Source organism: Acomys minous, assembly GCF_964271855.1.
Source record: "Acomys minous genome assembly, chromosome: 6".
Taxonomy (NCBI): Eukaryota; Metazoa; Chordata; class Mammalia; order Rodentia; family Muridae; genus Acomys; species Acomys minous.
The window spans coordinates 54,783,133-54,795,296 of NC_140487.1; the positions used below are offsets into that span (position 1 = coordinate 54,783,133).

A 12,164-nucleotide genomic window follows, 5' to 3' on the forward strand; every position below is an offset into this window, starting at 1 on the left:
AGATTTTCATGATGCACTTAAAGCTAATTTATTCAGGTCCCACATTCTCCAATGTGAGGTGAAATGATTTTATGTCTTAAAAAAAATTCCTGTAAAGTTCTAGGAGATGAACCCCAAGGCAGGAGAACTTTCAGCAGCCAAGGAAGAACTTCCGAGGTCCTGGCTTCTGATGAGCTAGAGTCTTTAACTAGGTTTAAACATAGCAGTTGACTATCGACCCCTTTCTGATGAGAAGCTTGGAAAGGCATCAGATGGTCTCTTAACTGGTATTAATGTTTGAACAAATGCTGGCAATTTAGCTCTTCCCTATCTTCTGTTTGCAGTTAAATAGGTTTTTCTTCTTCAAAAAATAGATGATTTATAAGGAAAAATATATAAACACTCTTTAAGCAATTTGGCTACAAGCATTACATCACTGAAAAAAATCCCACAAGGAACAGCAACAGACTTTGGACACGCGGACATAACTCTAGTATCAAAACACGACGAGCTCGGCTGATTTGAAAAGTTCGATGTGTGTTTTGGTATCGGATTTTGCTTGTAAGTTTATTGCTCCTGTGTTTTCTGATTCTTCCTTAGCCTGTAATTATAAAACAGAGGTGCCGTCCGTAGTAATCATACCACAAGGCAACATTGTAGTTTGGAAACTTAGAAATGGGAGGACAGGGCCACTGTCGTTTCAGCAGCCTCAGAAAGACTATGGCTAGGACAACAGTGAAGTGTGCATCACGGCGCACGAGAGGACAAGTCTCCTGGCTTATTCAGGACACTTTGGTTTGGAGGATAAGAGAGAAACCTCATCAGCATAGCTTAGTTGCTGCCTCACATCTGTTGCATAATATAACAATTTTCATAAACCATGCAACGAAGAAAGAGATCAAGGGGACGAAAAACATATTGCATGCTGGCTCTTCTTGGCATTCTTTAGCAGGCTTCAGAAGGCTGTGGGGAGCGCTGCTTAGTCGCACGAGGACTGAGTGTGCGCACACAAACCTGGCGTAAATGTTCTGGAAGGCATTTGAAATGGTGCAGCACAGAGCCTGCACAGAACAGTTGTAAAGGGTGGAGCCAAGGCAAGCTGACGGTCAAGAAAGAGGTTAGACAGAGAAGCCGAGGAACAAGAGGGGATCAAAGAGCTAAAGTGCAACTTTAAAATATAAATTATTTTAAAAAGCAGAAAAGAGGTTCTAAATCACTGCTGTCGCATAGGCACAGTTCTATCCTGGGAAGGTGATTCCCTTTCCCTTCAGATACAATGGGGAGGCAGGGCAGGGAGCAGGAGAGCGGAGGAGGGATGGAGCTTGAATGACTTAAAGCTGCTACACATTGTTGGGGGTGGGGCAGGCAGCTCTAGGGAGCTGGGTAGTGCAAGGTGTTCTGGGAGATGGGCACGCAGTGAAGAGAAGTGAGGAGGAAGGCATTGTATGCTTAAAACACAAGACCAAACCAAAGCTGTCTGCTTCTGATCACTGATGTCTTTAGTTGAATTTGCTTCCTAAATGAAAGAATTTACTTTAAAAATGAAAAAAAAAAAGCTTGCTCAGAAAGGAGATTAACCAATAACTCAAAGATGCACAGAGATGTAAGCACGGGCTTCCAGCAGGGTCATGGGGAATAGCCATCTAAGACGATGAAAAACGGCCTCCATAACTAGGGCAGGTTAGTGTGGACTAGCATCGTCAAGACACATGGAGCCTGCAGAATAACACTGTTCAAATGGAATGTTTAAAATAACTTTTATTAATAAATATCTTATAAATTCTAAATTAATAGATTCCTGTTCAAATTTTGCTTTGGTCCTCGAATCCCACTGTACATACATACATAATATTTTCTTAGATGGTTTTATTCCTCAAAAAGAAAGACATTCTATCCTAACCAAAAATGCTAGTGTTATAGCTGTTACTGCTACTTAGGATGTTTTTGTTTTTTTAATTGAAGCTGGTTTATGATTTTAATGGCAAACTCTAAGCCACTCTAATTCATGTTACTAGCAGGCAACGGACACCTCAACATTCCCCCGTTACACCTCTCTCAGAATACGCACTGCACTTTGCTTATTGACTACATAAGCTCCGAGGAGCACTGGTTGAGTAAGTCACCGTAGTTCTTAAGATGTGTACTGTGGCAGCACACATACAGGTTGTGTTAATTAACATGGCGGCTTGCACCCTTGACAGGAGGGTAGGAATGGGATGACTAGCGTCCCCAGGAGACCATATCTAGCTTTGAGATTAGATTAGTACATTCATCCAAGGCTGGGAGTTCCAATCTACCCATCCTCAGCATCATCGACGGAGAAAGGTGTCGCAGGGAAACAATTAGCGTGCAATGACTTTATCTAGGTGAGCGAGGTACACTAAGTTAAGGGCTCTCAGCACATTAGGCAGGGAGGTACTGGAGGAGTGCCCAGGAGGCTGGCAGAGACTTCAGAAACAGATCCTGCGATAAGGGAGCCACTGCCCCGGGGCCTCTCCTTCTCTCCATTGGGTGGGCGACTCTGAAGGCTGCTACTGCTGCCTCACAAAAGTCTGCATGGCTGACATAGTAACTGGCTGGGAGAAGATAATTAAAAGGGTGCTCTCTTGGAGTGGCCGGGTGTATGGCAGGCAGGGCAAGGGTCATTTCAGGCAGGCTCTGCGATCTGGTGAAGGATGGGTCTTCACGTGGAATCTTTACTAGGGAAAAACCAGGAATTAGATTTCACCAAGACGGTTTTTCTCTTTGGGGCTGTAGGAAGCACTCGCAGCTAGCTGGCACCCTCACGGACTATATCCATACTGCAAACAAACACACCTAAAGGCCCTGCATGGAGCAAGAAGGCAGTTTATTCTAATTATATGTTGAGAAAGGTCTGCTGTGTGGGGTGGCTTGCCTACTTAGCATAAAAAACAGACATAATTGAGCTATAAATAATGCACATCAGTCAAGCTGTCCAGTCACGGAATTAAGAAAACCCAGGCAAGTTCTTAACTGCAAAAGCTGCCCGTTTAACAGCTAAGTATTTCAGTGGAGAGATGGGAGAGAGGCAAACTAAAAGTCATCACTGTAGTGGTGGGTCCCTCCCTGGACATCGCGGTATCACTAATGGGTTTAAAAATTCCACTTCTTCAAGTGCTATACATGCAGGCAGGAGGGAAAGGGTCCCGTTTACTCAAAGTAAACATAAGATAAAAGCTACAAGCTCTGACACTCCAACTTGTGCCCCCCCCCCAACCTTGTCTTTTGAGGGGGAACAGAGCACCTACCTGGTCTAAAGAAGGGATTTTGCAGAAACTTACTTTTAATTTCAAACCAGAGCTATGAATGTTAACTTCTTTCAAATCTAAGGCTTAAACATTTCTTAGGAAGCCAGTTAGCTTAAACCATTTTGTTAATGCTGGAATTAAGAAAAAATAACAATATTAATTCAGTATTTAAAATACTTGTAAATGATATGCTTTCCTAAAATATAATAAAAAATTTTCTTCACTCAATCTGCTTTCTTCCCTTTTCATTTTCTTTTTCTTCTTTTTACATTTTTTTTGCATTTGTTTTTGATTCTTAGGTCATGTATCCTTAAGCTTTACTGAACAGCCAAACTTGCCTCTCAAAAGCACAGCATACATGGAAAATTGTTGATAAATATTGGTTTTTAAAGTAAGTTATTAGATAAAAACTGAAACTAGTTATAAAAGTCATGCTTCTGAGCCCTCATATTTTCTTTTTTCCCCTCTAAAATAGATTTTTTAAACTATAGTGAGCGAAAAAGTACATCCTTCCTTTACTGAACTCTTATAAAAGTGACAGCTTTTGTAAAATACTGTTCTTTTAAAACCTATACTGTTCAGAAACGTACACACATACCCACACACATATGCTCAGGCATACACACCCGTGTACAAACACACACACACACACACACACACACACACACACACACACACACACACATACACACACACACGTGAGGAGGTGAAGCATTTGGGTGAAGATGAAACACCAGCATGTGCCTAGACTGCTCGTGTGAAACGTTAGCTCCCAGTACTTGTGAAACATGATATTAAAACACCAGCAGAGGAGAATGGCTTGTTTCAAGGAGGCACAACTGTGGTTTGGGTTTGATCTGCCTTTCAAAATGGGCAAAGTCCAAGGAAGTTGCTGAAATTATAAATCAGAACTATTCAGATGAATGCCCCAGCCTGGCTCCCTCCATGGGACTCGATCGGCAGCCAAAGAGTCTATGACTGTCTGGCAGGCTGCGAGCACTCTGAAGAAACACTGCCCTTGATTCCTCTCAGTTCCTCCAGGACTGAGTCTGCTTCTGCCCACCAGAACAGCAGAGCTGGTTCCATAGGCTTAAGAAAAAAAATAATAATAAATCTTAGGCTATTAGCAGCTGATGATTGAACAATGTAATCTGTGTAGTGAACAGAGCCCTTCTGAACTATTATATAGTGCACAGATTTTTTCAACATTATAGGCAGGCCATAGAAACGAGTCGTAATTCCAGGGTGTGATGTTAGAGACCACATCCCAATTTGAATTTTCACAGTTAGGGCTCACAAAGTCCCCTGCCTTTCTGTCTCCACAGCTGGCATTCAACAGTGTTTCGCCTGTAACCAAACCACCTTTTACTTGCTCTGGTTATTAAAAACGTTAACTCGGGCACATTAAACATCTCCTGGTTACTGTTTTGTGAAAGGCCAGGGCCGAATGAATGCCAGCTGTGGGTTAAACTCAAATGAAGCGGTGGCTGGGTCCACAGTTTTGCTTTTTCTCTTCTTCAAACATTATTTTCTTCTTCTTCACATGCAAAGCTAAAGGGGAAAAGGCGAGCCAGGAGAAAGTCAAAACAGAGCGTAAACAGGAATCCAGGGAGGAGGTCATGGAGAAGTATGGCGGCCATCTGAGCGAGTGAGCGAGAAGAGCAAGAGGAGAGGGCCTGAGATGCTTGGTGGCTTTTTTTGGGACATCGATGGGCTCTAATTTCTTTCTTTCTTTTTTTTTTCCCTAGCAAGAGAAAAAAAAATCAGGAAGGCCCATGTGTTTATCTGAGATTCTGGTGACATCACAGCACAAACTCAACATGAGTTATGACGTCATCAGATTTCCCACCCAGTTACTGTGGCTCCATCTCACCTGACATTTTAAGTATACCTCATTTTGGCTAAAAGCTGTAGTTTAACAAGATTCATTGTTCCAGGCAAAAGATTGGACTGGTAAGAATGAAACCATGGCTATATACAAGGGAAGGTTCTGTTTATAAACAAGAAACTGGTACCAGAAAATCGGAGAAAAGCACCAATGCGCTTCCTAAGCTGACAGATATTCATTGCATAACTCCCTTTTTTTTTCTTATAGAACTAAGTATAAAAGACAACATTTCCATAATAACTATAAAAAAATGAAAGCCAGTCTTTGAAGGGCTGAGGCGTCTTCCAGGTCGGAGTTACTTCTAAAAATGCCCTTTGGAGGAAGGATGCATGGCACGCGCGGCAGCTCTTCTCGGAGGCCAGGTCTGGCCGCCGCCCCTGCCTCTTAAAGAATGGGGTTCAGGTCTGTTCTAGTAGTGAGCTGGCTGAGGGTGGAGCTCCCCACAACCTCGCTGACCGAGGAGGACGTAGTGATGGTATTATGCTGGATGACTTGCTGCTGTGAGCATGCCGGGACGGGGCTCGCAGGAGGGCTGCTCTCTGGACCTAGGACAGAACACAGACACACACACACACAAATATAGCTCATTCTCCTCAGAGCAGATAAAGGATGTTATTAGACATTTACTTCCTGTGGAAGAAGAGTTTCACACTTTCTCTTCTGGAAGGTAAAGCCAAAGCTTCATTTGAAAACTGAAGTCACCAAGATAAGGCTCCCCGGTTCATAGCTACGCAGGAAGCCAGACTTTCCCCATCATTAAAATGACCCCGTGCACGTGAGTCTTGGTGTGTGAACTCCCCATCATGTATTTTCAGATAGCCATTCATATATTAAGTGTGGAAAAATACTCACATGTGGTGGGAGAATCTGTGTTGCTCAATCTAAAAAATTATTTGAAAACAAATTGACCTTCAGCCACAAATCACTGTTCCTCCCACTGTCCCTTACTCAGCTAGCATTAGCCTACTGACACTCCAGGTGCAGAAAGTGGAGACAGGGAGAAGGGGACCCTACTTTCCCTGCTGGTAAACTCAAACTGGGGGAGCCCAGGAGCTTTCCAGCTTGGTGGGCAACATGCAGTGTCTCCTGAGACCCTGGAAGCAAGCAATTTCCCCCAGTGCTGCCTCCCAGCCCGCAGCTTTCTTGGGGAGGATGAACAGGCCGCTGGTAATTGGAACCCCACAGACTAGTTTCTGGCAACAAAGCTGGGATTTGGTAATGTGAAATGCCAAGGAAAGTAAGGCTAGGCGTTATCAGGAAGTAGTGGGCATGGTTTTGGGAAAAGGTCAGGAAAGATGGCTCCCCTGGCAGAAGAGCTGGTAATCACTCAGTAACTCCCGCTTGTCTGTCTGTCTGTCCACCCTATGCTGTAATTTTCCCTTCTAATAAAATTAAGTGCAAAATTAGTGACAAAAATGTGGCTTCTAAAGAACAAGTGACTTACTTAAATATCCTTGTGATTCTTTCTGCATGGCTGTTATTGGACAGTCTTTATGTGTTAACAACAACTGCTTCAGTTGGGCCACCTCATTTTTCAACATGGACACTTCATTCTGAAAAGACATATTAAAATTGCGTTGAGAAGACCAAAGAATGCAAACGCAAAGTCCCATCCACTTTCAACAACAAAATATCAAGCTTTACTGTTTGTGTCCAAATGACATAAAGAATGTTATTTAGTGAGATTGATTTGAATCTTGTAGCTTTCCTTTAATTTGGCCCTCTTGTTAGCATATAGGCAGCAGCCTCTAGGTTGCTTAGCAACCTATGTTGTCATCACTTGGCAGCCACCAAACTATAAAAGGGCCGACTGAGTTTCTCTATCTTTCTGTCACCCTGGAGTGCCCCTCTCTCCTTTTTCTCTCTCCCCGCGCTTCTAAAATAAATTTCTCCATATTAGATCTGTTGTGCCTCTCTCTATATTTTTAATGATAACATTTGGTACCCTGACTGGGTTATATCACTATGATTCTCTAACCATGTAACCCAAGACAGATAACACAAATTGATTAACCCCCAACAACCTCACTTATAGCACTTAGAAGATGGAGTCAGAAACACTACCATGTACAATGGACTTGGTGACACCTGCAATATGAACTTGCCTTTCCAGGCACAAATCACCTGGAGAGGAAAGTTCCCAGAAGTCTAGAAGTTACTTGAAATACTGAAAAAAATTTAATGAGTATCTCCCATTTTCAAATGCATTTGGAACATTGGATCGACTGCACACTGAATAGCATTGCTAATAAAGTAACAAAAGTTTCACCTTCAAAAGCTTTCCCCCTCATCCTTCAAACCACAACATAATAATAGTGAGAAATTAACCTAAATGTGAAAAATCACATGATGATACAGGAAAATTGTTCCTAAACCTGAGAACATTAATGAAGGCAAATAGTACCTTCCATTTCCATAGCCCAAAGTGAGCTTTGGCAATACCAGGGCAAGTAGGACAACTTTATTTTACAAAGAAATTCACATCAGCCTTCAACCAACTCTTCTTTGAACTATAATGGAATCATGATGCTTAAATAATATCATTTGTTTCCCCACACCAAGTTCTCTTATTTTTAAAACAGTAGGTATAAGAAAAATCCACCTAACTGGGCACGATGGTGCACGCCTTTAATCGCAGCACTCTGGAAGGCAGAGGCAGGCAGATCTCTGCCAGTTTAAAGCCAGCCTGGTCTAAAAAGTGAGTCCAGCATAGCCAAGGCTACACAGAGAAACCCTGTCTTGAGAGTGAGAGCAAGAGAGCGAGAGTCACTTTTGGATCATTATACATTTTTAATTATCTACTTAAAAATAAAATGAAACAACTCAAGCTGACACAGAGCCGTGACACGCACATGTCTGCATATGCACACTGCAAGATGAAATGTCCCACTACTTGCATCCTTTAGCAGGCATGATTTGCTGAGCACAGCATTCCCGACACCCTAGCAAAGCCCTCTGCAGCAGATGATGTAGATGATGACACTTAGAAGCCATCACACGGAACCCACACTTTTCCTACTGAGACTCAGAAAAAAACTAGCAAACTATAAAAGCCAAACTTGTGGGGGAGAGTGGCAGCTCAAAAGGCGAGTGTGCCCACCACTACGGCTAATGACTGGAGTTCAGTCCCAAGGACCCACATGGTGGAAGGAGAGAGTCAATTTCTACAAGTTATCCTCTGATTGCCACATGCGTGACACGACACAGGCATACCCAACCATCAAACCATCAATGCCTTGGAGAGGGCGAATTCTGGTTCAGTTTCTTTCCCCACTGTGTCCTGAGCGATAATCTTGTGTAGGCAGCATTGGAGCTCTAGCCACGGCGTGTCCACGGTTTCTTTTTTGAAACACCAATAATGCCATTCACTAGCTTTTCACACTACAGGGAGCATATCCTAAACCCTTTATATATATATATATATATATATATATATATATATATATATATATATATATATTTTTTTTTTTTTTTTTTGCTGTCACAAAGCAGTTTTACTACAAAACAGCATAATCATTCATGCCTATCACTAAAACCCTATCAAGCATAATTTTGCCCACAAATAGCAAAATACTTCATTAATAAACCAATATGCTGTAAGGAGAGGAACTAAGGTCTTGAGTTGTGTAAAGTTCTGTAAGGATTTAGAAACTAGTACTGGAGGGATGGCTCAGTGGTTAGCAGCACTCGCTGTTCTTGCAGGGGACCTGGTTTGGGTTCTCAGCACCCACATGGTAGCTCACAACCATCTATAACTCCTGTTCCAGAGGAGTTAACAATGTCCTCTTTGGTCTATATGGGCACTAGGCATATCAATAGTGCAATTTACACATCTAGGGAAAACATCTAGGGAAAACTAAAATGTTTAATTTATCTATCTATTTAGATGTATGTATATATATTTATATTTTATCTAAAAGTAAGTGGGAACTCAATGTTTTAATATAAGTGTGTACTTTAATGAATATGCACATATTTCTGATGTTAGTAATTAATTGTGTCATTTGGTCATGTCATGGTTGAGAAGTAAACACCCACTAACAGCATTAACAGAGAGGACCAAGCAACCCCTGATGTCAATACACATTACTCTGAGGCAGTGGGGAATAAGCAAAGCCTGAGAGCCTTGAAACACATGCACAGGGATTTTACGGGGAAAAAGAAAAAGTAGCTCAATCCTAAGGTTGAGAATAATGGGCTGGGGATGAAGGTGTGGACCAGTGGTACAGTGCTTGCCTGGCATGGGCAAGGCCCTGCGGTGCACTCCTAGCACTGCAAACCAAATGAGATGAGGCCAGTGGTAGGGTCTGAGTTTCCAAATCATCCCACCAAAGTCCAAACCAAGATGGCTGGGCTAGTTTAGTTCTCCCCAGAAAGACAGCTTCTCATTCGGGAGTGGTGTCCTGCTGCTTTTCTGTTGAGAAAGCCAATCACTTGTCAGATGAAGGAGCTGATTCTAATCTTCATCTGCCAGTGAATTGCCTTGGCCATCCTCATGGATGCTTATACCCCAAGCCCTGTGTCTCATGAGGAACCCAGCTTCAGCACCCTCGTGTGTGTGACCAGATCCTAGCAGGATGCCACAGTGCGCCAGACAGTCTCATTTCAGAGAGAACAAAACCTGTTTATGTCCACATCTGCACTTGCATTGGGAAAGAGTCTCTGAAATCACCATCAGACGTCATGAGGCCCTTTAACGTGACAAAGGTCAACAACTGCTGTCCCAAAGAGAGGAGACTATATGAGGTGCTCTGCATAGACGTGCCGCCTAAGGACTTCACATCCAAAGAAGACAGAAGCGGGGAAACAGGCAAACACTAGACTGTGCTTTGAGTCAAAATATTTTTCAAGGTAAGAGGTCTTGAATCACCTTGAATTCATTTTGTAAGAGAAAAACCAGATAGCAAATGTTTCAAAAATGCAGGAAAGGAGTCAAATTTGGTCTGGAAGTTCAGCAGGGAAATAAAAGCCAGAACTGTGGGAGGGACTCAACTCACTTTATGAATTGAAGGAAAAATCACCTTTGAAGTTCACCTTTGTTGGCTGCAGCAACACTTCTAGGTGCTCATATATAAGCAGTTTTTAAAAAAACAAAGTATAAATAATAAAAAACATTCTCTGGTTGAAGGTAATCCTTTTCTTTTTTTAGTTTTGAAATGAATTTGGGGCTGCTATTCTTAAAGCAGTTAGCTATTCAGACAATGACAGTAAGAGGGGAATCCTGTCACACTGATGTGTTTTTAAACCCATGAATCTGCCTGGGGGTAAAGTAGGGATCACATCGAGGTGTTCCACGCTGCAATAACATCCTTTAAACAGCACGTTCAGAATTCCCTGACAGGCACATTTACAGTTTGGTGCTTTGGTGATGTCATTTTTGTTATATGACAAATCCACAATGTTTTTTGGTATAAGCCGGAGTTTATGCCAAAAACATAATTATCACAAAGGGCCCAGAATCCCCTCCTCTCTTTTCAGATTAGCTGAGGGCAGGTTTGGTCCCTCAGAAACAAAGGACTTTCAATTTGTCAGGCAACAGTTTCCATCTGGCCCGCTCCCTTGCCAAGTCCCAGACCTGGGGTTTGTGTGTCTAAGATTTCAGCATCAGCTTGGGCCATGTGTCTTTGCACTAAAAAGGAAAAGCAATTACTTTAGTGGGTGACCAGATGATTTCCATATCCCCACTGAATGCCAGGGACCTAGGAGCGCCACATCGGCAGGGCCCCGTCACTGCAGCAGAAGGAGGCTTGCTCCTTTGGTTCACAGGCATCATAGAATGAAAGATGTCAAAGTGGTGGCTTATGGCTACAGGCGGTTTGCTCAAGTCCTCACTCTGATCCGTACTGGTTGTGTCACAATTGGGGTGACTCCCCATCTCCCCACACCTCAGCTTCTCCATATAGTAAAACATCAGCTTGGGCATTTCCTACGTTTCTCTAAATCCTATGCCTGTGCTGACTTCTTGGCCAGAGATTTTCCTTGAAGCTAAGCAAGGAAGACTGGGGTCTGCCTTTTGTTTGACTGGGTCTTGGTTTTCCCATGGGAAGCTCTGCAGCAGCCTAGCTAGAAGGTTCTGTTTTGGAAAACAACTCAGAAGTGGCGGCTGGCCACTGAGACCTTGGATATTCCACTTGGCTGGACTTTGTTTGCTTAGCGCCTTCTATTTCTGTTTACTTAAAATTTGGCCCGTGGAACCAGTGTCAAGAGAGACACCTTTTTCTTTTGACAGTGAGAGGAAAGGGTCACTCAAAGGTAGCTGAGGCTGTAGTATCCTCTCCGGCGTCACAGGGCATGATATGCAGTGCACAGTATCACAGAGTACATGGGACTAAGTGGCTTCTGTCCCTCTAGTCCCCCTGCAGCAAGCAGTAGTTGAAAAACATCAGTGAATGGTCTTTCAGAGGTATTTTCTTTCCTTTTTCTGTAAAGCTTTTGTAATCAAAAAGATACCAGTGTCAGCTGCATGGATTCCCAATGGCTGAGCATTTTTATCCCAGTTTCTAAGACTTAGGTACCTCTTTTTCTTGGCTGTCTTAGTTATTTGGGCTCTAAAATATTAAACACACACACAAACACACACACAGTGAATTAGTGTCTAGTAAAGGGTAAATGTACTTCATATGTTTTTTGAAAGTAGTCATAAATAAGTGTATGTCAAGCCACAAACACGTCTGACCTCAAACACATCTTGCTGTGTGGCTCTCTGCTGTGACTCTTCTCAGTAAAGATCTTGGAGTGGATCTGCAAGGACTCAGTTTAATTCACCCTGATTTAAAGTCTTGTATCTGATGCGCATCTGCTGGCTATTCACAGTCTCTGTTTTAAGGGACTTGCACTCAACCAAAGCTGATTTTTGCACTGCTGGACTCTCCACCCCAACCAGAGGGCAAGTGGCAACGTCTGGAGACATTGTGGTTGTCACGACTGAGGGAGGGAGGGTCTCTCCTGATTCTAGTATGTAGAAGCCAAAGATGCTGTGAAATGGCGTAAATTACACAGGATGTAACAAAGATTCCCTGAGTCAATAG

At 42.8% G+C, this 12,164-nt stretch overlaps 1 protein-coding gene across 6 annotated transcripts in view; it reads right to left on the reverse strand.

The window, feature by feature from the left end:
• Positions 1-1,719: 1,719 nt before the first annotated feature.
• Positions 1,720-12,164, reverse strand: part of CREB5 (cAMP responsive element binding protein 5) — a 394,107-nt gene continuing 383,662 nt past the window's right edge. For 5 of the 6 annotated variants that reach the window (XM_084787603.1, XM_084787605.1, XM_084787604.1 and 2 more), the window contains 2 exons: positions 6,581-6,689; positions 1,720-5,681 (listed from right to left, as the gene is read on the reverse strand). In XM_084787603.1, coding sequence (XP_084643729.1) covers positions 5,521-5,681; positions 6,581-6,689 — 270 coding nt within the window. In that variant the 3' untranslated portion in view covers positions 1,720-5,520. Of the gene's footprint in view, positions 5,682-5,988; positions 6,018-6,580; positions 6,690-12,164 lie in introns of all 6 variants that reach the window. The other variant, XM_084787606.1, reaches the window with a different exon arrangement.